This window comes from Piliocolobus tephrosceles, chromosome 7, assembly GCF_002776525.5.
Source record: "Piliocolobus tephrosceles isolate RC106 chromosome 7, ASM277652v3, whole genome shotgun sequence".
Lineage (NCBI taxonomy): Eukaryota > Metazoa > Chordata > Mammalia > Primates > Cercopithecidae > Piliocolobus > Piliocolobus tephrosceles.
The window spans coordinates 86,866,788-86,892,788 of NC_045440.1; the positions used below are offsets into that span (position 1 = coordinate 86,866,788).

The 26,001-nt window shown below is 39.1% G+C and overlaps 1 protein-coding gene across 1 annotated transcript; it reads right to left on the bottom strand.

Moving 5' to 3' along the window:
* Window positions 1-1,739: 1,739 nt before the first annotated feature.
* PSKH2 (protein serine kinase H2) lies at window positions 1,740-24,373 on the bottom strand. Its single transcript, XM_023222836.1, has 3 exons — window positions 24,121-24,373; window positions 18,631-19,297; window positions 1,740-3,415 (listed from the first exon to the last, which is right to left on the bottom strand). Exons 1-3 carry the CDS (start codon window positions 24,303-24,305, stop codon window positions 3,104-3,106), a joined length of 1,164 nt encoding a protein of 387 aa, XP_023078604.1. The 5' UTR covers window positions 24,306-24,373; the 3' UTR covers window positions 1,740-3,103.
* Window positions 24,374-26,001: the final 1,628 nt, after the last annotated feature.

The window sequence follows — 26,001 nt, forward strand, 5'->3', positions numbered from 1 at the left end:
CAGCCCCACTTCTCCTAGACCTCGCACCTTGCCCTGGATTTAATATCCTTTGTTGTCCCAGCAATAACCTCGTCCTGCCCTTGGACTTGAGGATGCCTGCTGGGCAGGCTCATTAGGGCTGGTGAAGGTAGAAAAGCACCTCAAGGCAACCTACACAGGCAAAGGTGAAAGTCAATTATCCATGGAAACTACAAATATTTACACCATAACTCAGCATGATATTGTATGGCATTGTTTCTTTGTGGCAGCATAGACAAAATCTAAGTCATCAGAACCTGCCTTTTGCATTCTCAATTCTTGGAAATGATCCAACAAAGAGATTGAAGGAGAAGTTCTGAGTTTCTGATTCCAAACCTGCTATTTATGTACTGATGATCTTGGATAAGTTACTTCACATCTGTGAGCCTCAGTTTCCTCAGATAGAAACGAAATTAAGAATAGTACCTTATAGCTTTGTTGTGAGGAGCAAATGAAATAATGTATGTTAAAATCTTAGCGTGGTACTTGGCACAGAGTAAGTTTTCAATAAATATTAGTATAAAATGACCATGGCAGCATGTGAAAGTGATTTTCTGATCATTTAAGAAATCTGAAAAATATTAGCATTAGAAATTTTGATTGCTTTTTTGTATTCTAAAAACTTCATGGGGCAAATATTCAATTAAAAAGAACCCATTTTCACATCTCATTAGTCAATCCGCATTTTCTATGGGGGTGCTTATTCAAGCTTCTCCCTTTTAGATTGTTTCCCTTTTGCCACTTGCATTTTTCATTGCATTTTCTCTTTACTATAGACTTAAAATAAATGCATCCTTTTTGTTTGTTTGTTTGAAACAGGGTCTCTATCACCCAGGCTGGAGTCCAGTGGCGTGATCTCTGCTTATGGCAACCTTGACCTCCCAGGATCAAGTGATTCTCATGCCTCAGCTTCCTGAGTAGTTGGCATTACAGGTGTGCACTACCACGTTCGGCTAATTTTTGTGTTTTTAGTAGAGACGAGGTCTTGCCATTTTGGCCAGGCTGGTCTCGAACTCTCGGCCTCAAGTGATCCATCCACCTCAGCCTCCCAAAGTGCTGATATTACAGGTGTGAGCCATTGCAGTCAGCCGAAATACATTAATTTTTTAAATGTTAGGGTAGAAATACGTATAAAATGAAAAGTAAACCTTTCCCTCCCACCCAGACTTATTCTTTTTTTCTCCAGAAATAATCACTATCTCCTTTATCAAATTCTTAGCATTCTTTCAAGTTTCTGAACACTTTTTTTTTTACACTAAGGAGATCATACTATAATACTTCTGTGCTTCTTGCTTTCTCATTTAACACAATAACATGTTATATAACAAAACTTATAGATCTACTGCATTATTTTTAATGGCTACATGGTAGACCTTTGCTTAAATGTAACATGCTTTAAGGCATTCCCTACTGATAGGCATTTATTTATGACTCTTATTACTATAATAACAATGTTTTATACACACCTTGGCAAGAATATATGTAGCACAAATTTCTACAAATGATACAATTAGGTCAAAGATCAATGTATTTTTAATGTGAGTAGATATTACTACCAAATTGTCCCCCAATGCCATGGGGTGGTACCAGATTGCACTCCTCTCTCTCTGCAGGGCATGAGAGTATCTGCTTGCCTGCAACCTTCCACCATATGTATTATCCCAGTTTTAAAATTGTTTTGATCTGACAGGAAAAAAAATTCTTTGCCTTTTAAGTTTTTGTTTTCTTTGCCATTTTAATTTTCATTTTGTAAATTATAAATAAAACTAAGCATTTTTAATGTACTTGTTAGCCATCTATATGTTTACAAACCACCTGGTAAAATATTTGCCCATTTTTCTATTATTTAATAAATTTGTAAGTGTCTTTCTATATTAAAGGAATTAATCCAGGACTGTCATATATCATGTGATACAGCATTACAACTTAAAAAGAAACTAGTTGCATCACTAAGTACATATTCATGTCTGTATATCAGATATATAGCTGTTCCATCTATATAGCCTAAAAGAGAAAAATAAAATAAAAAAATTGAGACTGATTTTAAAGTTACAATAAATGTCATTCTGGCATTTTATGATTTTACTTAATAAAATAAGCAATATCAATCAATCATGTATTTACTATGTTTACCCACACATATGAGTGACTCACAGATTTTTAAAATTAGATTAATTAATTATAATTAATAATATTTCAATCTTTATGTCATTTTACAAAAATTTACTGTATAAGAGATCAGGCCATATCTGACTTGCCTAGAGAACTAAGTTCTGAAACTTACCTCTTTATTGCATTACCTACAATTATTTCGTGGTGAGTGTTTGAAGTCATCAAGATATTTCATTAAATAATTCTAGAAGAAACCAGTACATACTAAAAAGAGTTGACAGTAGTGATAAGAAGCAAGATGATCATATATTTTTTTTTCTAAACACTGGTGGTTGATGAATGCTAACACTAGAAAAAAAAAATCACTATTTTATGATTCTTAAAAATCTCCACTTTTTCCCGTGAGTAATGCCCCAAGCAGACTAAAAGTTTCTGATAGATTGAAATTATATCTTATAGTACTTTATAGGCCCCATAGTTAATAATTTTTCATAAATATTTGCAGACTAAATATGAAATTAACAGACATGTATAACTACCTTGAGTGTTACCTAGTTAACACTGTATACTGGGGCTTAGGTAAAAATCAGTGATTTCAGGATAAAGACATATGTTCCCATATCTAACTATTCCTGCTATGTCTCTGATTCACCACGCTCACGTACAATCCCTTATTCCTATAGTATTATCTTTTATTTAATCCATTAAATACTTTAAAGTTTTTCTTATCTATTTATTGTTTCCAGTTATCTAAACATATCTAGTATTTACTAAGCTATTAATGGTTTGCAGCAGTATATTTTGGGAAAATGAATATAGGTATAGGAAAAATTATAGAACAAGAAAATATCAAAAGTCAAGGTCAACAGTGTCCAACAATACCACGGAGTCCCATGTCCTTGGAGCCTGAGGGTGCCCTAATCATGATGAAATGGTCCTAAAATAGGCCAAAATGGTTTTAGAGGTCATCTGCTTACAAAAGTGCAGACACACACAGTGGCGATTCTTCTATCCTTAAGTTTCTCTTGCTCCACATATGCCTGGATTTGTGAGAATAATGTGACTTAGAAGACTGTGCAGATCCAGGACTCTGAGAGTGGGGAGAGGCCCTCTGCATGAGGTTTCGGGAAATAGCCCTCTGGAGATTCTTCATGGAAGACCCTGCAGCCATGTTGATCACCCAGGGATGGTCCAAGGCCTGGCCAGCTGACATGCGATGACCAGTGTCCAAAATCAGTAGTTTGTCTATGAAGTCCTTTGCCAAGTGGGAAATGCTTGGCCAAGGCTGAGAACAAAATAAATAAGTTAGAATAAAATCAATAAAATAGAAATATACACAAACACAAAGAACCCGATTCTTAATTACATAGATTAATGCCAATCAAATCCAAAAAAAACTTTTTCAAATAAGCAATTTTAATACTGTGTCATTACATACATAGAGGAACTAAACAACCACTTTTGAGGGAGGAAAAGAAAAAACTTTCACAGAAGAAAAAGACAAACACAAACACAGAAATTCTCTTCCAAACTCTGTCCAATGAGTGAGAAAACCTTCTCAGAAATCTGTCCATTGTGCTGTTGTTATCAATACGAGTTCCCATACTGCACTTACAGGAGCTGGACAAGGCAAAGCAGCTGTCTTTTATGAAGTATGTCAACATCAGGTCAATGTGTGCAACATTGTGGTCATCTCACAGAGTTCCTGTGGCTTCAAGAATGAGAAGGAGTAGAAGGGGAAAGTGGAATGGATTGAGAAATCATCAGCTTTCCCCTCCCTTTGAAAGCTTGCTCTGAGCCAGGCACAGTGGCTCACGTCTGTAATCTCAGCACTTTGGGAGGCTGAGAAAGAAGGATCTTTTGAGTCCAGGAGCTTGAGATCAGCCTGGGCAACACAGCAAGACCCCATCTCTACAGAAAATGTAAAAATTAGACAGGCACACTGGCACATGTTTGTAATCCCAACTACTCAGGAAGCTGAGCTGGGACAATTCATTGCGCATAGACATTCAAGGCTGCAGTGAGCTATGATGGCGCCACCACACTCCTGCCTGGATGACAGAGTGAGACCCTGTCTCTCAAAAGAAACAAAGAGGAGAAGGAGAGAGAGAGAGAGAGAGGAGAGAGAAAAGAAGAGAAGAGAAGAGGGGAGAGGAGAGGAGAGGCAGAGAGAGAGAAAGAGAGAAAAAGAAAGAAAGAAAGAAAGAAAGAAAGAAAGAAAGAAAGAAAGAAAGAAAGAAAGAAAGAAAGAAAGAAAGAAGGAAGGAAGGAAGGAAGGAAGGAAGGAAGGAAGGAGAGAAAGAGAGAAGGAGAGAAAGAGTGAAAGAGAGAAAGAAAGAAAAAGAAAGAGAAAGAAAGGAAGGAAGGAAGGAAGGGAGGGAGGGAGGAAGGAAGCAAAAGAAAGAAAGAGAGGGAGGGAGGGAAGGAAGGAAGGAAGGAAAGGAAAGGAGGGAATGAAGTGAAGTGCACTTCCTCAAACACACTGGGCCCTCACTGTTCCCAGTCAGCTGGGAACAAATAGATTCAACATGTAACAAATAGATTAAAATAGATTTGACTACAAATAGATTCGACGTGTAACAGCGATGACACAGTACAATATGCACAGCTAAGTAGTTCCTATTTCAGGGATTTATTGTGGCAGTGTTTACAGCAATTGCACATACTTTAAGTACAATAGCAGCACTTCATAGTGGCATTTGTGAGCATGAGGATAAGAAGACTGTTGCTTTATACTCAAATTTGCTTTCTGCGTTATCTGCTGAGAAAGAAAAGAAACATTTAATCTGAGGAATGCAAGTCCCTTTAAATTATGAGGCCAAGAAAGACACTGAAATATAACAGCCTTCACTTCTCATTCCCCTCTTGAGCTAAATAATTACCTCCTGAAGCCACTTGCTGTGTGGGCTCTACACTAACACCAAGTAGCCATAAAGTGCCATAGGTTGGACACCATCACTCACACCCTGCAGTTCAACAATACAGCCAATCACTAATCAATGTTATTTCTGTAAACCAGTGTTAATTCCTCTCAAACAACTTTGTATCAGCCCAGACCTAAGAGCACACGCCCCACAGAAGTTAGGACGTTTTCCAGAGCAGCTGTCCTCACTTCGACCTGATCAGACAAGCTCTTAAACATTATATTTTGTGCCTCAGCCTCATCCTTTAGGTTGACACTACCAGCACATACCGCATACCTGGAAAACGCAGTTTAGTATCCTTTGTCCTCTACAAAAAGAGAAACATGGAGAAAATTGCCCATACGTTTGCTCTATCTCAAATACACTTTCTAGTTGATGTGTGTTTTTAAAAGATGGTATTTCCAAGGAAAGATAAGGGAATCCTTCCATGTATTGTCTTTGCCCTTGTGTAAGGATAAATCAGAGTCCATACATAGACATCACACTCTCCAATCTCTGAGCACCCTATTAACTCTAGGTTTTGTTTTTTGTTATTTTGTTTGTTTTTTTAGAGATGGGGTCTTGCTATATTGCCCAGGCTGGACTTGAACTCCTGGTCTCAAGCCATCCTCTTGCCTCAGTTTCCCAAGTAACTGTGACTACAGGCCCACTCCTACCCCCACCCATGCCAACTTAACTCAGAATTTGTTTGTTTGTTTGTTTGTTTGTTTGTTTGTTTGTTTGTTTTTGAGATGGTGTCTCACTGTGTCGCTCAGGCTGGAGTGCAGTGGCACGATCTTGGCTCACTGCAACCTCCACCTCCCGGGTTCAGGCAATTCTCGTGCCTCACTCTTCCAAGTAGTTGGGATTACAGGCATGTGCCACCAAGCCCAGCTAATTTTTGTATTTTTGTAGAAACAGGGTTTCACCACGTCAGCCAGGATGGTCTCAAACTCCTAACTTCAGATGATCCGCCCGCCTTGGCCACCCAAAGTGTTGGGATTACAGGCGTGAACCACTGCCCCCAACCTTAATCCAGAATTTGAATAAGAAACTAGTAAAAGAACTCTTCTTTTTTTTCCTTCAATGTATTTAGGTAAATTAGATATGAGAAATATTTATCCCAGAAATAAAAGTCATAAAATAAATGAGCATATCTGACAAATACTCAAACACAGGAAAAATAAAATATAAACTCTGCAAGTCTAGAAAAAGCACATCAGTGGCTGACACTCACAATGCCATGCCCTCTGGTTCTGGCTAGACATCTGTTTGGTCCTGAATCCAGACACATTTATCTGAGCTCAAGTCTATTTAAATGAAGGTTAAATTAGATGGCTCCTCTGGAACATTTTAAGAAAAGCAACTGAATCTTTCTGAAAGAATATAAAATATGTGCAGCAAGGTTTATGGAGAGTTTATTAAGATGACCCCAAATGATTGTACATTAAAATGCAGTTGCAGAAAATAAAGTAACTGGAAAAAAAGTTCTTCAGACAAAGCTTATTATTCAAACATGAGTTATAAATTGCAGAATTCCTGAGCCATAAAGAACAACTGGAGAGTATCTAGGAGTCAACTTCACATATCATATTAGAAAAGGGCAGCTACGGAAAGAAAATGAACTATTTAATTTTTCTTTTATTAATCTAAAATTGATTTTTGTCTGTTTAGTAAAGTATAGAATAGACTAATATACATACATGTACATATCTATTAATGAATAAAAATGGAGTGTGCATGCCCCCAAATGTTTAACTAATAGTGCTATATAACCAAAAACAACTAGGAAACCATAGCTTGAATCGAATACCCACTATGGACCAGCTGTCACCTGACAACATCATTTAGTCTTTTCACCAGCTTTCCCATCCACTTGATGTCCAATAAGCTTTCCTTATAATTTCTCCTCCCAAATTTGGCCATCCCCACTCTTTGCTTCAAAATTCCCCTTTGTTTGGCGTTTCTTGACAGTCTCAGGTAGACACGGCCCTGAGCTCCACTGCTAACCCATCTTACTGTGGAAAAAGCATGAGGTCAGTGGATCTGGACTAGACAGGCTGTCTGACCACACACAGCTCTGCCACCTCAGGGTCTCAGTTTCCTTGTCAGAAAAATGGGGATCATCATATCTCCTTCACAAGATTGTCATTAGGACCAAATTAGATCAAGGATGTGAAAAATGATTTTCAACCTGTAAATATTGTTACTGTTGTTCTTGTTTGTATTAAATCGTCACACCTTAACTCCTTCCTCAGTTCTTTTGTGGACAGATTAACTGACTGCACTTAGAGAACTGGAATATGAAAATTATCCAATAATTCTCAAACCAGTTCCACTCACGATAGCATGATAAATGTGCACCCTCAAAAAAAAGTTATGTGCTAAGAGGTGATGAACTATGTTACAAAGAAAAGGAGAACTTTATTTTACCCCAAGATCGTTAAATTAATTTAGTTGCAAGTAAATTGTAACATTTGTGGATATTTCAGGCCTTTTTTTCCCTCTTTCTATTTTCTTCATCTGGTTCTTTGCTTATTTTTCTGTCTTTTCCAACAGAGATTGGCTTCACTGTGTGAAACAACAGTAACCCAAAAAAGGCACAAAACTGAAACTTTTAACAGCAACTGCACTACTTACTAGCTTTAAAGGATTCAAAGGAATTCAGAGGGATGGTATCTTACATGCTCTAGACATCTTGACTCTCACCTTTAGAGAAGTAAAAAATGATTCTAGTTTACTGCTTTCCAGTTTTTTGATGAACAATTTTCCTCTGCTGCTTGCCCACATCCAGGCCCTTTAAAAGAGTCTGGCTCTCGTCGCACAACACAGCCTGACCTGCCCTGGCGAGGACCTGCTGGACTCTTCTCCAGCACGATTTCTCTGACTTCCTCTCATTGGTGACTCTCTAACCCATCTCCCCAACTTGCCGCTCGCTGGCTCTGTTCTCCAACTCCCTCCTATTCTGCCCTCTTCTTCCTTTCAGTTGCCTTCCGTGGTCTGGTAGTCAGACCCTTCCCTCTCCAGTTTTCTGCATCAGTTTCCAAATTAAATGTTCTGTTCAGGTTCGTCTTTATCTAGGGATCACCCATCACTTTGTGTACTATAGTTCCCCTATCTCTCCTCCTCACCATGAGTCCCAGGAATCCCATGGAGATTGGTGGCTCCTCTTCGAGGAGACAAGAGTCATACATTCAAGATTAATATTTTCATTCTCTTCTTTTTTATGAACACAAATTAGTGGGGCTAATTTAATATCTTGTGCGAAAGATTGGTAAATATTCAAAAGCTAACTAGGTAACTGGTTTAAAAATGACTAACAGTCCTACAACTAGTCAACGCTTTAATATTTCTTAGTTCCTTTACATAAATGCCCACAAAGAATCATTATTAAAAATAATTATTAGGACCAGGAGTGGTGGCTCATGCCAGAAATCCCAGCATTTTGGAAGGCCGAGGCAGAAGGACCACTTGAGCCCAAGAATTCAAGACCAACCTGGGTAACACAGTGAGACACTGTCTCTACAATAAATACAAAAATTAGCTTAGCGTGGTGACGCGCACCTGTAGTCCCAGCTTCTCTGGAGGCTGAGGTGGCAGGGTCACTTAAGTCCAGGAGGTTGAGGCTGCAGTGAACTGTGATCATACCACGGTAACCAGCCTGGGGAACAGAGCAAGACCCTGTGTCAAAATACAAAGAAACAAAAATTGTTAAAAAGCTAAACACTATACACACATACACACACACAACATAGACCCAGTCCCTAAAATTCTAGATGCAAACCTTTGAATTTAAGATTGTAATTAATGTTGCAATTTGCTAAATATAGAGCTCTTGAAGTATAGGGTACTGATCAGTGGATTTAATTAAATACTTTTTAAAAAGCTACAAATATATCTATTTTAAAAAAATAAATAAGCTATCCTTCAATTCCTTGCACTAGAAGTACTCATTGTCACATTTATCTCCACAAAAATCCTAAGTTTTATTAAAAATTTCTACTCGTGACAACCTTCTGATGAATTTTCCTTCCTTCTTTGAACATTAGTATATGGTCTTTCTAGAATTTAACTCAAGGCTTTGCAAATAAATGTTATGTAAATATGCCCCAAACTGATTACTCTGCATGACTGTGTTAGTAGTAGACATGGCAAAAATTATTCTTCCACATCTCAGGGAGCAGAGGATTCCATACATCATTTTTGTCATAGATATTTAATATTTTTATTTCTTTATTTCTCAATCTACAAAGCAGATTTTTAATGCTTTATCTTGCCAAAAATGAAACTGCAGAAAGAAAAAGCATTGACTAATTATGTCACAATGCTCTGTCTGCTGGGGCATTTGTAAACTCTGGGAAGAGTGAATACATACTCACAAGTCACAGGTACCATTTAATTTTAAAATGGAAAGTTAATTAATCTTACACTAGCCTCATAAAGAGGATATTTTTGTGCGTGAAGGGGTTCTGCTTTAAGAGAAGGAATGCTTCCATTTCTTTACTCATAAGGAAAACACTAAATTTAAGTAAAATTGGGGACAGTTGAAGTTTTTTGAGCACCTACTATTTTTTAATGCACCAGAAGTTAACAAGAGGGGTGTTCCATTTTCTCCAAAGAAAAAAACAACACAAGAGTGGCCAAAATAATTTTTTTTAAAATTGGCCTTTGAACCCCAAATCAACAGATGACTCATTCTTCTATGCATAATATACATTTATTATTCCTAACTAGTGCTTATAGTATAAACATATAGAATAATGTGTTTATTATTTATAACTAGTTCTTGTAGTTTAAAACTAATAAAATATAATATAAACATAGTATTAATATTAAGTCAGTTTCTGGAAACTTTACTCAAATAGTTCCTTTTCTCTCAACTCTGTGAATTCCACTGATGATACCAAGGTCAAGATGCAACCTAATCAAGGCAGCAGACAGCATAGTTACGTTTATACTCTAATCACTAATGCAAGGTGAAATCCACACAGTCCAAACAAAATGCACCACCATCATTTCCCTTCCTAGAAACGTTATTGTCTGTGATTGAGTTTAAGAGATGAAGGTTTATATCCATTCAGTTTAAGGCAAGTCAGAGAAGAGATGAAGAAAGTGATAGAGCAGAAAACGAATTTACTTTTGTAAGATTTAAAACCACTAAGATTGTTTTCTATAAAATAACTTTTAAAGTAAAAATATCATTAAAAACCGTTAAGTACCACATTTTTTGTGAGCATAAGTACTTAGGAACTAAATCATAGGAATGGGAAGCAAACTACAGGAATTAAGGCTTAGCAGACCTATCTGAAATATGGTACAGTATTCATTCCAAGAATTCTAGTCATGATGGAAAGAGAATTAAAAAACTGAATGTTCTGCTTTTGTTTCCTTTTTCCCTACTTAATAACCCGAATGGAGAACAAGAGAATAAGAGAAATTAGTGGAGAAAAGGAGACAGAACAAAATTGGGATCATGGCTGGTGAAAATGAGCTTAATCAATCAGACATGGTACTTCTAAAAGAGAATATCAGCAAAAGTTTTTCCTAACAGTGTGAGAATAATAGGTGAACCTAAGTAGATAGGGACCATTTTCTATCAATATCCATGTGAGATTTTAAAATACATATACATATGTATGTTTTTAGGCCAGGTACTGTGGTTCACATCTGTAATCCCAGCAACTCAGGAGTCAAGGCAGAAGGATCACTTGAGACCAAGAGTTCAGGACCAGCCTGGGCAATATAGTGAGATCCTATCTCTGCAAAACATTTTTTTTTTTTTTTGAAAAAAGGAGCTGTGCATGGCACATACCTGTAGTTCCAGCTACTCTGAAAGCAGAGGTGAGAAGATTGCTTGAGCCCAGGGAGTTTGGGGCTGCAGTGAGCTATGATCACGCCACTGCACTCTAGCCTGCTGGGTGACAGAGTGACACCTTGTCTCTCAAAAAAGAAAAAAATGTTTTTAATACCACTGTCTGTCCTTGTCAGCTGGCTAATATGGTTATAAGACTCCTTTTTAAAAAATCAATGTATTGCTCACCAAAAAAAGATGACTGTGATACAGTGGAATATAATTAGACAATAATATATGATTCACAACTCATTGATGAGAATTCTTGTAATTTATCATTAATATTAAAATTCTAACACCAACCTTTCTTCACTATTCCATGTAAAAGATTTAAAAGGTGTACTTGATAAATGAAGTTTGTACTGCAGAAAAAAGCCATAAAACTAATAACTTACTTATGCAAAATTCAAACTTTCAGTCCCAGTCTCCCAAGTTAATAGTAACAATAACAAAAATAATAAACATATATATAGTACTAACGCTGTATATAGTAGCATATGAAAATAGTCTCAGCACCTAAATCTATTAGCTCATTTGATCTTCACAACAACCCTGTTAGGTAGGTGCCGCCATGATTACCATTTCACAGATGCAGAAACTGAGATACAGAAAAATTTTTTTAATGTCCAAAGTTATAGAGTTAGTAAATTGCAGAGCTGGTAGTGGAATCCAGTCAGTCTTGTTCCAGATCTTGGAATTTTTTTTGTTTGGTTTGTTTGTTGTTGTTGTTTAGAGAGAAGGTCTCACTCTGTTATCCAGAAGACTAGAGTGCAGTGGTGTGATCATAGCTCGCTGCAGCTATGATCCTCTTGCCTCAGCCTCTCAAGTGGCTAGGACCATAGGCACATGCCACCATGCCCACCTAATTTAAAAAAAAAATGTTTTTTGTGGAGATAGGGTCTTGTTATGTTGCCCAGGCTGGCCTTGAACTCTTGGGCTCAAGTGCTCCTCTCACCTCAGCCTCCCAAAGCACTGGGATTATACATATGAGCCACCATGCCTGGCCCAGATTGTGTTCTTAATTATTATATTACATAGTTTTTCAAAATACTTATATCAATATGCATGCATGTACAAACACACACACACACACACACACGTATGCATTAATCTGAGCTCTAAAGTTTTTTGTTTGTTTGTTTTTATTTTTGTTTTTGTTTTTTTGAGAAAGAGTCTCACTCTGTCACCAGGCTGGAGTGCAGTGTCTGGAATGCAGTGGCACAATCTTGGCTCACTGCAACCTCCGCCTCCTGGGTTGGAGCAATTCTCCTGCCTCAGCTTCCTGAGTAGCTAGGAGTATAGGCACGCGCCACCACACCCAGCTAGTTTTTGTATTTTTAGTAGAGACGAGGTTTCACCATGTTGGCCAGGATGGTCTCGATCTCTTGACCTTGTGATCTGCTCGTCTCGGCCTCCCAAAGTGCTGGGATTACAAGCCTAAGCCACTGCTCCTGGCCTGAAGTTTTTACATTTTACTAGTCAGTGTATTCCCTTATATGCTTTTGTATATATTCTGTCTATTTGGAATCTTCTTCCTTCCAGAAACTCCTACCCTTCCTCTAAGATAGCACAAATGTGGCCCTTTTCTTGGACCCTGACCCAATTTTCCTAAGCAATGACAGATTTTCTTCCATTGCCCCTGTGAACTTTGAGGCTTTGTTCCCACTTGTATTAAAGCACTTGTATTAGAAGAGATACATAATCATACTTGATCTCTCAGCCAAGACCACTAGGCTCCTAAAAGCAGAGACACTGAGCAATTTTTGTGGGGTTATTCCCAGAGCAGAACAAAATTTCTGGCACGAGGAAGACCTGACCAGAAGGTAGGGGTGAGGACCACAAAAAGATGTCTTCAAATGGTCTCCATGATGAGTCCTTTACTTAGTGTCTCAAGCACGAGCTCTGCCACCATCCAAGAGCCGTTGTGATGGCACTGGCAATCAAGCAGATAAATGAAGGCCTTCCTTGCACACTGGGGAGGAAATCTTTGCTCTTTTCCATCTCTTCTCCACCATCTGTTGTACCTGTCTACCCAGGCTACTCCTCCAGCATTGCAGAAATCAACTAGAAAACGGAAAGCCCACGCCTACCCTGCAAAACCCAGTGAATAGAGTAAATGTAGCCTTTCAGACCATCTACATGTTCCAGAATGGATCTAATACATTCAGCAATTAAAGATGTTAATTATCTAATAATCTACCTAACTATAAGTCAGAAATTCTAGGCTGTGTTCAAAACAGTTATATTTGAGATACATTTACTCATGCAGTTATAAATCAGAAACTTTTAATATTTTTCAAAAGCAATTTATTTGTAATTGAATGCATTCTCCATGCTTATTCCTTTTAGATGTCTTATTGAACACACAGTGAAAATATGGTAGTATCTCAGCCTTTAAGGAGCTTATAATGTCTTAAAGCAACAACCTATAGCAACCAGATTAAATTAGAACAAATGAAATTAATTGTAATTCTAAACGGTATTCGGAAAAGGGAAAGAATGACAGAAGTGGAATGACCATTGAAGATTTCATGAAAAAGAATATATTTCAAAACAAAATCCAAAAAAGTTAAACATTAGCATTTTGGCTAATTTTTACTTATATATGGGTGGAGCTAGAGTATGGCTCTGTTAGATATTAGTATAATATTTAGTATTTATATTAAACACATCACTCCCCTTCACCATAAGAGGTATACCACATAAATCTCTGGAAGTTTTCATCCAATTTATTTTATTTCATTTATTTATTTGAGATAGGGTCTCACTCTGTCACCCAGGCTGGAGTGCAGTGTTGCAATCTTAGCTTACTGCAACCTAGACCTCCCAGGCTCAAGCAATCTGCCCCTCTCAGCCTCCAGAATAGCTGGGACTACAGGCACACATCACTATGCCTGGTTAACTTTTTGTATTTTTTGTAGAGATAATGTTTTGCCGTGTTGCCCAGGCAGGTCTAGAACTCCTGAGCTCAAGCAATCCGCCTGCTTTGGCCTCCCAAAGTTTTGGGGTTACAGGTGTGCACCACAATGCCCAACCTATTTAATTTATTTTTATACCTGAATTCTGGGAAAAATAAGTGATTTATACATGTGTCATATCTGGAATATCAGTTATAGGCAAAAGAAACCCTTTTTTAAAAATGTGAATTATTTACTTTACAGTTCTGCAAATCGGAAGTCTAAAATGGGTCTTATGGGCTAGCATCAAACTGTCACCAGAGCTGTTTTCCTTCCAGAGGCTCTAGGGGAAAATGCATTCCTTGCTTTTTCCAGCTTCTAGAGACTGTCCTTATTCCTTACCTCATGACCCCTCTCTCCATCTTCGAAGGCACATCACTTCAACCTGTTTCCATAGTCATATCTCTTCTCTCTAACTTTGACCCACTTGTCTCTGTACTATAAACTTGTGACCATATTGGGCCTCCCAGATTATCCAGAATAATCTCCCAATCTCAAGAGTTTTAACTTAATCACATCTGCAAATTCTTTTACCATATAAGGTAACAATCACAGGTTCTGGGTTTAGGGCGTGGACAACTTTGGTGGGCCATTATTCTGTCTACCACATCTATGCTTCCAGACTTGATGATATGGGAAACCAAAATATATCCACCAAAATATACTTATTTGGCATATTTTGAGATGGCTCTTTAGAGGGGCTGCAGACACAGCAATGGCTGTCCTTTTGTGGAAAAGATTTGCATCTGTAGAGGAAATCTACATTAGCAAAGTAAACAGTGGATGTAAACAGGATTTCTCTGAGACCCCTTATCAGCCTTATCCTGAAGTAGGAAAGATTCACTAGGAAATATCTGACACTATTAAAGTTCCAACAGGGAAACTGTCACCGCTGGATTCCATCTATTCTTTCTGAGAGCTGCTACCTGAGAGACATCATGTGCAAAACAAGACAGCCCTTGCTCACCATGCCTTTGCTCCCCTCTCCCTCCCATAACCTGTCTCCAAACTCCAATTCTCTATTCCTTTCTGTACAGTATACAAACTTCAGGCATTTGGCCCTTCTTTAAGTCTCATCTTTTGTGTGGCTCCTGTGCACAGAAATAAATTTGCATACATTTTCTCCTGTTAATCTGCCTATTGTCAGTTGGTCTTATAGATTCAAATTATATTCAGAAGAAGGGGAAGGAAAATTCTCTTTACCCTACAATGGTCACCTCCTGATTTTAAATAAAATTGGTACAATTAGCAATTACTAGATTGGCAATAGATGTTAAATATATAATAATATGATGACAAATGAAAACATGATGATATTTTCTGAGTCTACCAATATATGATTCCTTGGTATTATGGACTGAATATTTTATTCTCTCAAAATTATCTATTGAGCCCTAACCGCCAGTGTGGCTATATTTGGAGATGAGGCCTCCAAGTAATTAAGCCATCAAGCCTGTGGTATTTTATTATGGCAGCCTGCACTGACTAAGACACTTTGTGATATCAAAAGAAATGTTAATATGCTGGACATGAGTTCCTGACAGACATGGGGAAGAAAATCAAGATAATATAAATCCAGAACTTTATTACAAGCAGCCACACTCCTCTGTGGTGTATGCTGTCAGTACTCTGGGGCTATAGGCAGGCATTTCCTCAAGAAACAGAGGGTGCCTTGCAATTCCCACTATGGAGATGCTGTCAGTGCTTCATCTAGACCCTGGGCCTGTCTTTCCTGTATGCATGCACATAGCCCTCTTTTTAAGTGCTTTGCTTCTAAAACTCAGCTCCCTGCTCTTTTTCAGCAGTCTGCCCTGGGGCTCATGGAGTCACTTTGCCTTGACCTCAGAGGGCCTAAGAATTTAACGCCATTACCAACCCCAGTGACCAACAGATAGGTGTGGTGTGAAAACCCTCCCATTAGCCTCTGGACAATGCTGAGAAGTATTAATATCTCCCCTGCTGAATAAGGCCTACCCTCTGTGGCCTTGGCCTCTTTGCCTTTCTTGTCCTGCTCCCCTCACTCCCTTATCTGTCTCCCCTAGAGTCTCTCCACAATGAATCACTTGCACATGAATCTTCTTCTCAGAGTTGCTTCTGGGGATACTGACCTTAGGAACTCTTTGAATTAAACCTAACAAAAGGACTTTGTAACAGAAAATATTGTATGTTGTTTATTATTCTTTCACATTAAAAAATAATTATAATATCTAGTCCAAATATGGCCTCCATGGACCATAACCCCAATATCACACTCTGTGTAGTTCCCCCCAACACTGAATCATGGCTGGCCTAGGACTCAGTAACCAACAGAATGACGCAGACATGTATCTGTGCTATTTTCAAGTTTGGCCTTGAAGAGGACTGGCAACTTCCATAGCTCCCTATTGGAATATCCCCTTCCCTCAGCTGTCATGTAAAAAATCTGGCTGCCCTGCTGGAGAAAGCACATGGAGAAACCCGTGGAGGAAAAGAGAGCCAAAGATGCATAGAGAGAATGAGAGAGAAAGGCCTAGGAGTCCCAGTGATCTAGTTGAACCCAGATTCCAGCCATCCCTACCAAGACGCCAGACATTTGAGTGGGACCCTCATGGATATTCCATCCCAGTCAAGCCCCCAGAAGACTGCAGTCCCACCCAACATCATGTGGTGCAGAAGAGTCACAAGCTGAGCCTCATCAACCACAGGTTCATGTGTCATAAAAAGGTGATGATTGTTTTAAGCCACTAGGTTTGTGGATGGTTTGTTATGCAGTGGCAGATAAAACCAAAACAGAAATGCGTGCTCTTTGTAAACAAAACAAAAACAGAAATACAAAGATATTCAAACTATAAAGAAAATCAAAATGATCCAAATCTCCATACCAGGAGAAAAGCCCTGTAGACATTCTATTGTATCTCCTCCTAGCCTTTTCCCATGCAAACATTTTCCCACATGAATGTGATCATAGTGTATACACAGTTTATATCCTGCTTTTATTCCACTTGGCAGTATATTGTGAAAATTTTCCAATGTCATTACAATTTTTAAATGTGCATAAATTGGGGACTATCATACTCTATCATATGGATGTTCCATAATTTATTCAAACATTCCCTCAGGACTCTTTTAAATTTTTCACTTTTGTAAATACAGTTTGGATTAGTACTCTTATAGTGAAACTTTTGCTGCATCTGGGATTACTTAGATTTTTACAGGTTGAATTATCAGATCAAAATACATCAGTTTTTTAAAGTTCTTAATATGGTTTGGCTCTGTGTCCCCACCCAAATCTCATCTGAAATTGTAATCACTGTAGTCCCCATGTGTCAGGAGGGGAACCAAGTGGAGGTAATTGGATCATGGGGCAGTTTCCCACATGTTATTCTCATGATAGTGAGTGAGTTCTCACGAGATCTGATGGTTTTATAAAGGGCTCTTTCCTCTCCTCTTGTCTCTCCTGTTGCCATGTGAGAAGGTCCAAGCTTGCTTCCCCTTTGCCTTCCGTCATGGTTGTAAATTTCCTGAGGCTTCCCCAGCCATGCAGAACTGTGGGACAACTAAACCTTTTTTTTAATATAAATTATCCAGTCTTGGATATTTCTTTACAGTAGTGTGAAAACGGACTAATACAGTTCTAGATACATGTTTTCAAACTACTTTCCAAGAAACCTGTGACAATTTGTCCTCTACTAGTACTTAGTGAGAGGGCTATTCTCTCAGTACCCTTCGCAGCCATGAGTAGAATTTAGTTGTTTTCTGTTTTATCTTTATGAATTTGAAAGACGATAAAAAGACATTTTTGTGTTCATTTGCATTTCTTTGGTCATTAGTGAGGCTGGACATTTTTCAGACTTTTAATAATCAATGGTATTGCGTTGTCTGTGAATTTTTCCCATCCTTTCCTACTTCCTTGTGTAAATTTTAGTTCTCATTTATCAATTTATATGAGTTTGCAAAAACCTATACATGTACCATAAGGCACTAAAGGTCTGTCAGAGTGTAGAAAACCTTGTATTTAAATTTGTTATTTAACTTTAATTTTGCTTAAAAATGTTGCTGTAGATATACATGCTACATTTAAGTAGGTATAAGCAAATATCAATATTTTTCTTTATGAGAAATTAAAAGTCAAATAAATTTGCTAATCTGCTGCACAAGAAATGAATTTCCTATTTTGTCAGGCTTCCCACACACAAGCATTGGCAACTTTCCTTCCCTACCCAAAACAACAAAAAGTTAACACGTTCATGAACACTGGGAGTTTCAAGTTTAATCAGTGGATAAATATTTCACACAAGCTGTGAGGTTAAACATTTCGCTGAGAAAACACTTCATCACAAAAAGGGCTTGGATCATCAAGATTTAAGGCAGAAAAATCTCTCGCCAAACACCCAAGCGTCATGCTGAGCTTCTGTGAACACATTAATCTAGTCAGCCAGCTCAGGCTCTGCACAGATTGGAGAAAAAAAAACTGCAGAGAAACTCATTTATCTACTTGATTGTCAGTGTCATGTGCTAACCACAGGCAGCTAGTAATGGAGGCCCTTGCTATCTTGAGTCAAATGGCTCTCAGTCAGGGGCGATTTTGCCCCACAAGGGACATTTAACAATGTCTGGAGACATTTGGGGGGTCCCACAACTGGGGGAGGTGCATTACTGGTATTCAGAGTAGAGGCCAGGGATGCTGCTAAATATCCTACAGCACACAGGGCAACCCCAATAAAGAATCCAGTCTTAAATGTCAAAAGTGGTAAGGTGGAGAAACCCCACTCTAAACCAACACTATAGAAATAAAATAATGCTCTCTTACCTCTCCTGTATAATTATATTTGCCTTTCAGAATCTTCCTGTAAAGCCTTGTCTGGCTTTCATCATCAAAAGGCAGGAATCCGCTAAGTAAAACATATGTGATCACACCAAGAGCCCACATGTCCACTGCACTGGTATAAGGCTTCCTTAGCAAAACCTCAGGAGCTATGTACTCTGGAGTCCCACAGAGTGTCTTCATTGTCCAGTCACCGCTTTTGTTCCCAGAGTGTGCCAAACCAAAATCTGTAATTAAAATTTTTGACTCTGCACCTGGATGATAGTATAAGAGGTTTTCGGGCTTTAGGTTCCTATGAGTTATTCGCAGCGCGTGCAAATACCTAATCCCATCAGCAACCATCTGGAGGATCCTGACAGCATCCCGCTCTGTAAAGGATCCCTGAGCAATGAGTCGATCAAAGAGCTCCCCTCCGGTAGCCAGCTCCATCACCATGTAAACTCGATCCTTAGCCTCAAAGATCTCCATGAGCTGGACAATGTAACGATGGCTAACCCGCCGCAGGACACTCAGCTCAGACACGCACAATTCTCTACCTTCTCTCTCTCTGGTTTCCATCACTTTTATTGCAAAAGGTTTCTTGGTGGTCTTCTGCTCTACCCTGACAACCCTGCTGAAACTACCTGTCCCAATAAGAGCTTTGATATCGTATCTGTTGGGAAGAAAAAACAAACATGTTATCCCCAGAAGTGATGATTCTCAAAATTATGTAAGATCATGCTTTATATCATCTTTTCTATCCTTCTATTCCTCCCATCAGATTTCTTTGCTTATTATTACTTGTGTTTATTATTTTTGAAAGTTTCCCCAAATCCTGTTTCTAAATGGAAGAAAATGCTATAAAGGTAATTTGTTGGTAGAAAGACAATCTTAAACACAATAACTACCATTTATTATACAGTTATTATATGCCAACAATTTTTAAAAATCGTATCCCTACTAAAACCCTGCTGGGTAATATAATGATATCTCCCTTTTTCAAATAAGGAAATTCAGACTTAAAAAGAAGTTAAATGAGTTCTCAAGGCCACCCAGATTGTGGTTGGAATGGATAGGATTCAAATCCAGCCCCTTCAAATGCATTTTACAAAAACTGTTTCAAGAATGTTAAGACCCCCTTCTACCAATTTCTTTCCTTCCTCTAGACCTTGTTTTTATCATTCTTCAACAACAAACAAATCAAGTGGGAGAGAATACAGTAGAAGCTTACTCCTGTTTATAATTTCTCAAAAGACAGAGGATCCCATATCAGGAGACAGAGAATAAACAGTGTGTTTCTTTGGGTTGCTTGGCTGTGAGCTCAGCCCCAGGCTCGTCTTGTACACAGTAGCTGTTACTAAGGAAGAAGTAAATGCAGCTGTGCTATTATAAGAGCAGGTTTCAGCAGTCTGGTGGGAGTAGTGCTATGGCCACCTTGCAGCCAGTAGTTTCTCAGTCTCCCTCCATCCCCATTCCCGCACTTGGCATCTCTAGGCAGTGAAGAGAATTTTAACATGGAATGTATGTCAATAATTTGTAAACCAATTATCCCACAAAAAGGCCAAGAACACACGTTTACCTATGTAATCAATCTGCACATCCTGCACTTGTATCCCTGTACTTCAAATAAAAGTTGAAGGAAAAAAAAGGCCTGGATGTCAGCTCAGATTTCAAATGCTAGGGATCTTAAGCTTTAATTATCTGTGTAAACCTCTATTAAAATTTAAGAATCTGGCCAGGCACGGTGACTCATTGTGTAATCCCAGCACTTTGGGAGGCCGAGGTGGCAGGATTGCATGAGCCTAGATGTTTGAGGCCAACCTGAGCAACAAAGTGAGAACTCTTCTCTATAACAAATTTAAAAATTAGCCAGTCATGATGCACAGCTGTAGCCCCAGCTACTCAGGGGACTGAGGCAGGAGGATCTCTTGAGCCCAGGAATTTGAGGTTGCAGTGGCCTGTGATCAGACCATTGTACTCCAGTCTGGGTGACAGAGTGATATCTCTGTCTCAAAAATTAAAAAGGAATTCTATCAAATTTAGCCCTCTACCTCATATTTAAGACGTGTCAAGAAAATGCTAGACTTAAAATCATTATTTTATAGCTGGAAAGAATATTAAAGTTGGGTATTTAACCCAACTTCTTGTTTTACCGATGAGGAAATTTAAAGAACACATTAGCCAATCAATCATTGTAGAGTCAGGATTGGAACACAGGTCTCCTTTCTTTTCTTTTTTCTTTTTTCTTTTTTTTTTTTTTTTTTTTTTTTGAGATAGAGTCTTGCTCTGTCACCCAAGCTAGAGTACAGTGGCATGATCTTGGCTCACTGCAACCTATGCCTCCTGGGTTCAAGTTATTCTCCTGTCTCAGCCTCCTGAGTAGCTGGGATTACAGATGCACGCCACCTTGCCTGGCTAATTTTTGTATTTTTTTTTTAGATTAGAGATGGGATTTCACCTTGTTGGCCAGGCTGGTCTGGAACTCCTGACCTGAAGTGATTTGCCCACCTCAGCCTCCCAAAGTGTTGGGATTACAGATATGAGCCACTGTGCCCAGACTTCCTTTTAATAAAACCTCTCCTAGCTAAGGATGACAGAGAATGGAAAGTACTCAGGGAGCACTGAGGGAGAAGGCACATTTTTATACCACATATTCAATACTAAAGATTCAAATACAAATACTAAACTATTCTTTAAATGGTCTTACTTCTTTTATTAAGCTTATTTTTCCTGTAACTTTTTTTTTTTTTTTTTGCCTTCTTGTTTGTACTTTATATTCCTGTGTGTATCGAATAAAAATGACATTTGGCTGTACCAGATTACAGAAAACAGCTTTGTTCTCCACAGAGCACTTAATTTTCTGGCCAATTACCTTATCAAAACAGATAGCAATTTAGTAATCTTAAATAGATTCTTTCCCCTTTTCCCTTTCCATCTCTGCTTCTTTATTCACATGCATTCCCAGTGTGATTTTGAAGATAATCACAGGCATTTCAAATTCTATTGCTTTGCAGACCAACCAAGTTTTATATTACCTCTATTGTGGATGAAAGCACTCTGCAAATGTTAATTTATCGCCATGCCCTCAAAGCTGCCATCAAACTCATTTGTTCACAGAATTAATCATATCAAACAAACTACCATTTCTGAGAACTACACACTTTTGCTCAAATAAAAGAAGCTTTTTTCAATACTGTTAAGGGGACTTCGTATTTCCAATATTTGAAAAATTGCTAGTAATTTGGCATTGGAGGAAACAGTACACTTTAAGCCAAGATTTAAAGTGGTGGAAATAAATGCTTCAGATTGTTATTCAATTTGTCCCATAACAAATTCTTACAGCTGCAGCCTTGCTCATGAGTCCTCAACAGCCATGAATGGTGATCACCTTTACGATTTGCGTGGTTATACCTTGTAAAGTGCCTAGCACAGAGAAGTAGCAATAAACATTGAACAAAAGAATCATTCACTGAATACATATTATTCCTGAATCATCATATATATGTTGAAAACATTAAGTAACGATCACATCTAGCAGGGAAGAATGCCTCTATAAGGTCTTTTCATTTCCTTCACTTTTACCCCTCCACTCTCTTAAAAGAGTAGCCTCAAAGTCAGTTTAGTAGGTGGAGCTATTTTGTATCATCCCAGAGACTACGTAAATTGGAAATATTACTTTAACCTCAGCTGCTATTATAAAAACTGGGAATTTTTGAACATAAAGATTTGAAACAAGGAAATAATAGTGTCACAATCTGCTTGAGAGAAACAATTGTAATAAACTCCCAACGAGAAAGTAAATATACTCATATTTAAATTCTATCATCTCTTTTCTGCAAAAGTTATAGATGGAATCATAACGGAGAACAAAGATGACTGTGTTCTAGTCCCAATTCTACCATTAACTTGGACAAGTCATCACTTAACCTTTGGGGACTCAGCTACTCATTGGTTAAAGAGGAGCCTTATGTTACAGTCTCTGAAGCCCTTGTAATGTTCAGATCCTCTGCTTCTGTGATCCCTTTACACTCTATGGGGCTGGGTCTACCTGGGGATTGGGAATGAGGAGGGTGGATGAAGACTAGACCAGACTAGCATCAACTCTCTAACTACAAATGACCAGAGATGCCATTTAACCAATTCAGTCTTAACAAGACCCTGTACCTACTCAGATTCGGTTCAGTCATATTAGCCAGTCTTATTCTTCTCTAAACTTAGCATCCACTGGACTAATCCTCCAGGAGTCATTGTACTAAAAGTTCTCAAAGAGCCAGGAAATGGCTCTGCATAGATTCTGGACAGAGCACTGTGATGAAGTGAGCATGCAATTCTAGGACCAGAAGTGCCTTGGGAAGCCAGCTGAGCCACCCATTATTGTGTCCCCCCAAACACACAGAGGAGAAGGGGATTCTGTGATTTACTTGGTCAAAATGTCCAACATGGTACACTCTGAGGAGGCCAACCAACTTGCAATCTTCTACATAGCGAGGGCTTATTTGTACTTCAATAATCAGTAATCAAAAATACAGTAATCAGCATTGCACTAATGTCTACAGGAGGACTGGTGCCATGCACTGTGCAGCATAATTTACATGTAGTACTTTAATTATGCTCACAACAGTCTTATGAGATAGATACTCTCATTTTACAGAGGCAGAAACTAAGGAAGGAAAAAAGCTAAGGAATGGTACATGATAGAAGAGATGGAACTGGACCTCAAGCCTGGCTGACTCAAAGGCGCGTCTCTAATTCACTCACTGTAATCCCAATTTTTAGAATTTAGTGGAAGATCCTTCACACACCAGATCTGGTAGGACCCAGCCCCAGGATATTGGTGGCAAAGCTGTCTTCCGCCACAGATGCTGGAGGTTGGCAGGCAGTCCTCTCACACCCCCACACCCCGCCTCTGAAGATAGGAATTCTTTCCCTTGTTTGCTGCTGCTCCTGCTCTCTCTTTTCCCATCCTCTGAACTCCCTGCTCAGAGATGTCAAAGATAAATTGTGCTAGGCACTTATGGAACACAGCAAAGAAGGATTATCCCAGACTATTGCAATAGGGGTCAAGACTTCTGCAACAGGGGAAAGGAAATGGACGCCTTTGAAAGAAAAGGCAAGAAAGTTTTTAAGCGCTAGGGTGAGCTAGTGGAAAAGAATGGGGGACGGTTAGGGAGAGGTGGTCAGTGAGATCTGTGTTTGCTACCTGGCCCTTATGGAAGTTAGGCTCCTACCCTCCCACAGAGACTGGGAGACAGTGGCCCTAACTCTCTTGAAGACTACATTTCAAAGGGATGGCTCCCAGGTGCTTGAAAAGGACACTCTTGGGTTGTAGAAGATTCACATTTCAAAAGGGCAGAGAAAGGGGTAGATCAGTGGTCTATCATCCGAAAGAACCCTGTCCAAAATTGAGTCAAGCTGAAGGAAACCTTGAGGCGGTCTTGGCCAGGGGTTTTTCTTTGTCAGCCCAGTCCCAGGCCAGTTCCTCACGTGGCGCTTTACCTGGCAAGGACCCGGGGGTCGAACTTGGCTCGGAAGCGAGCCACCTGTATCCTCTGCGCCGCCTGGGCCGCCGCCTCGGGCCGTGGCCCCGCGCCTCCGACTCTGGCTTGACTTTGACCTTCGTGCTTGGCCCAGGCCAGCGCTGGCGGCCCCGGGACCACCTTCCTGCTGGCGCCGCACCCCATACCCGCAACACGCCCGGCGCTCGCAGGACCCGGGGACTCGGGAAGCAGCCAGCTCTGTTCCTCCGCCCTTTATCCCAGAGCAGCTGCGAGGGGCGGCACACTCGGAAAGAAACCCCACTGGGGGGTCGTGGTCAGGAGGACTGCCCTCAGGATACCCGCTGACGACCGAGATGCCTGGAGCATCGCTTGTCACCGTCTGTGTGTGTAATCTGACGTGATGAAAGCAAAGTCAACCAGCAGGCAGAGCCTGCGCCTCATTCTCTGGGCTTCACTTTCTGCATCTCTAACCTGAGGAAGTGAACATACACAATTATACGATTCTATAAAGGATATCGTCCCTCTAAAGGACTTTTCGCTGAGCTCATATTCGGATGACATGAACAATTAAAATTCTAAGAGCTTATAATATTTAAAGTATAACTTCACTGCCTTCTATTGCATTAAACGGTTGACAAAGGCCTGTGTCTGGCCCTCATGACCATCTTCTGGGTAAACCATCTAAGACAGAAAAACTTAGGGCCACAATAGATGTTTAGAACCCAGACAAACACCCTAAGCAAATACAAGGAGAAAACCTGTATGTGTATATATATACACACACATATATGTATACACATATATATGTGTGTATGTATAAATATTATATATAGTAACTTTACATTTTCTATATATTTCATTCTTGTATTATTTATATATATTATACATGTATGTGAATGTGTGTATATAAATTATACACACACAGTATTACACTTGTAAATATTTATCATTTTGATAAATGTATATTGATTATATCACTCTATTGATTAGATTTCATTGACATTTGTCAAATATATTCATTCATACACACACAAACACACACACACACAAATGATGTGTGGGAAATGAAATCCAGTCACGATCAAGCAAATCAAGATCACATGCCTCGCAAGTTGTAGAACTGGAACTGGAGGCTGTTTCCTGATTTCCAGGCCAGTGCTACTTCAATTTGTGTAATTTGCTTTCTAATTTCATTTAATTTGTAGTTTGGTTTAACAAGGAATGTCTGTGATGAATAAATTAGTCATGAATTTTCCCAGAGCTATATTTTGATGGAAAATTTAAAATATGGCTTGCATATAGCTGAGGGAAAATTAGTTCATCCTGCAAAGAGAGCATAACTACCAAATAATGGACTTTTCTTCCTAAAGAACCCTCAGAATTTTCCAACTACTAAGAAACAAGGAAACAAGGTTTATTTTAAGCAGGTAAACCACTCGTTCTTACATGTCTCGAGCTTTTGAACTAATTTGCACAATACGCTATCTATTAGGCTAGAGCAAAAGTAATTGTGTTTTTGCCATTAAAAGTAAAAGCATAGTGGCTCACACCTGAAATCCCAGCACTTTGGGAGGCCGAGGCAGGTGGATCACCTGAGGTCAGGAGTTCTAGACCACCCTGACCAACATGGTGAAACTCCATCTCTACAAAAAATACAAACACTGGCTGGCCCTGGTGGTGCGTGCCTGTAGACCCAGCTACTTGAGAGGCTGAGGCAGGAGAACTGCTTGAACCTGGGAGGCAAAGGTTGCAGTGAGTTGAGATCCCGCCACTGTACTCCAGCCTGGGTGACAGAGGGAGACTCCATGTCAAAAATAAATAAATAAATAATAAATAAATAAATAAATGCAAAAGCTGCAATTACTTTTGCACCAACCTA

What these genes read in the sequence shown, in the direction of transcription:
- PSKH2 (XM_023222836.1), bottom strand. Translation starts at nt 24,305, where the DNA reads ATGGGGTGCGGCGCCAGCAGGAAGGTGGTCCCGGGGCCGCCAGCGCTG. An exon ending in GACCCCCGGGTCCTTGCCAG is followed by an intron (nt 19,298 to 24,120) that starts GTAAAGCGCCAC and finishes TCTTCCCAACAG; the next exon opens with ATACGATATCAAAGCTCTTA. An exon ending in AATATAATTATACAGGAGAG is followed by an intron (nt 3,416 to 18,630) that starts GTAAGAGAGCAT and finishes TTTTGTTCTCAG; the next exon opens with CCTTGGCCAAGCATTTCCCA.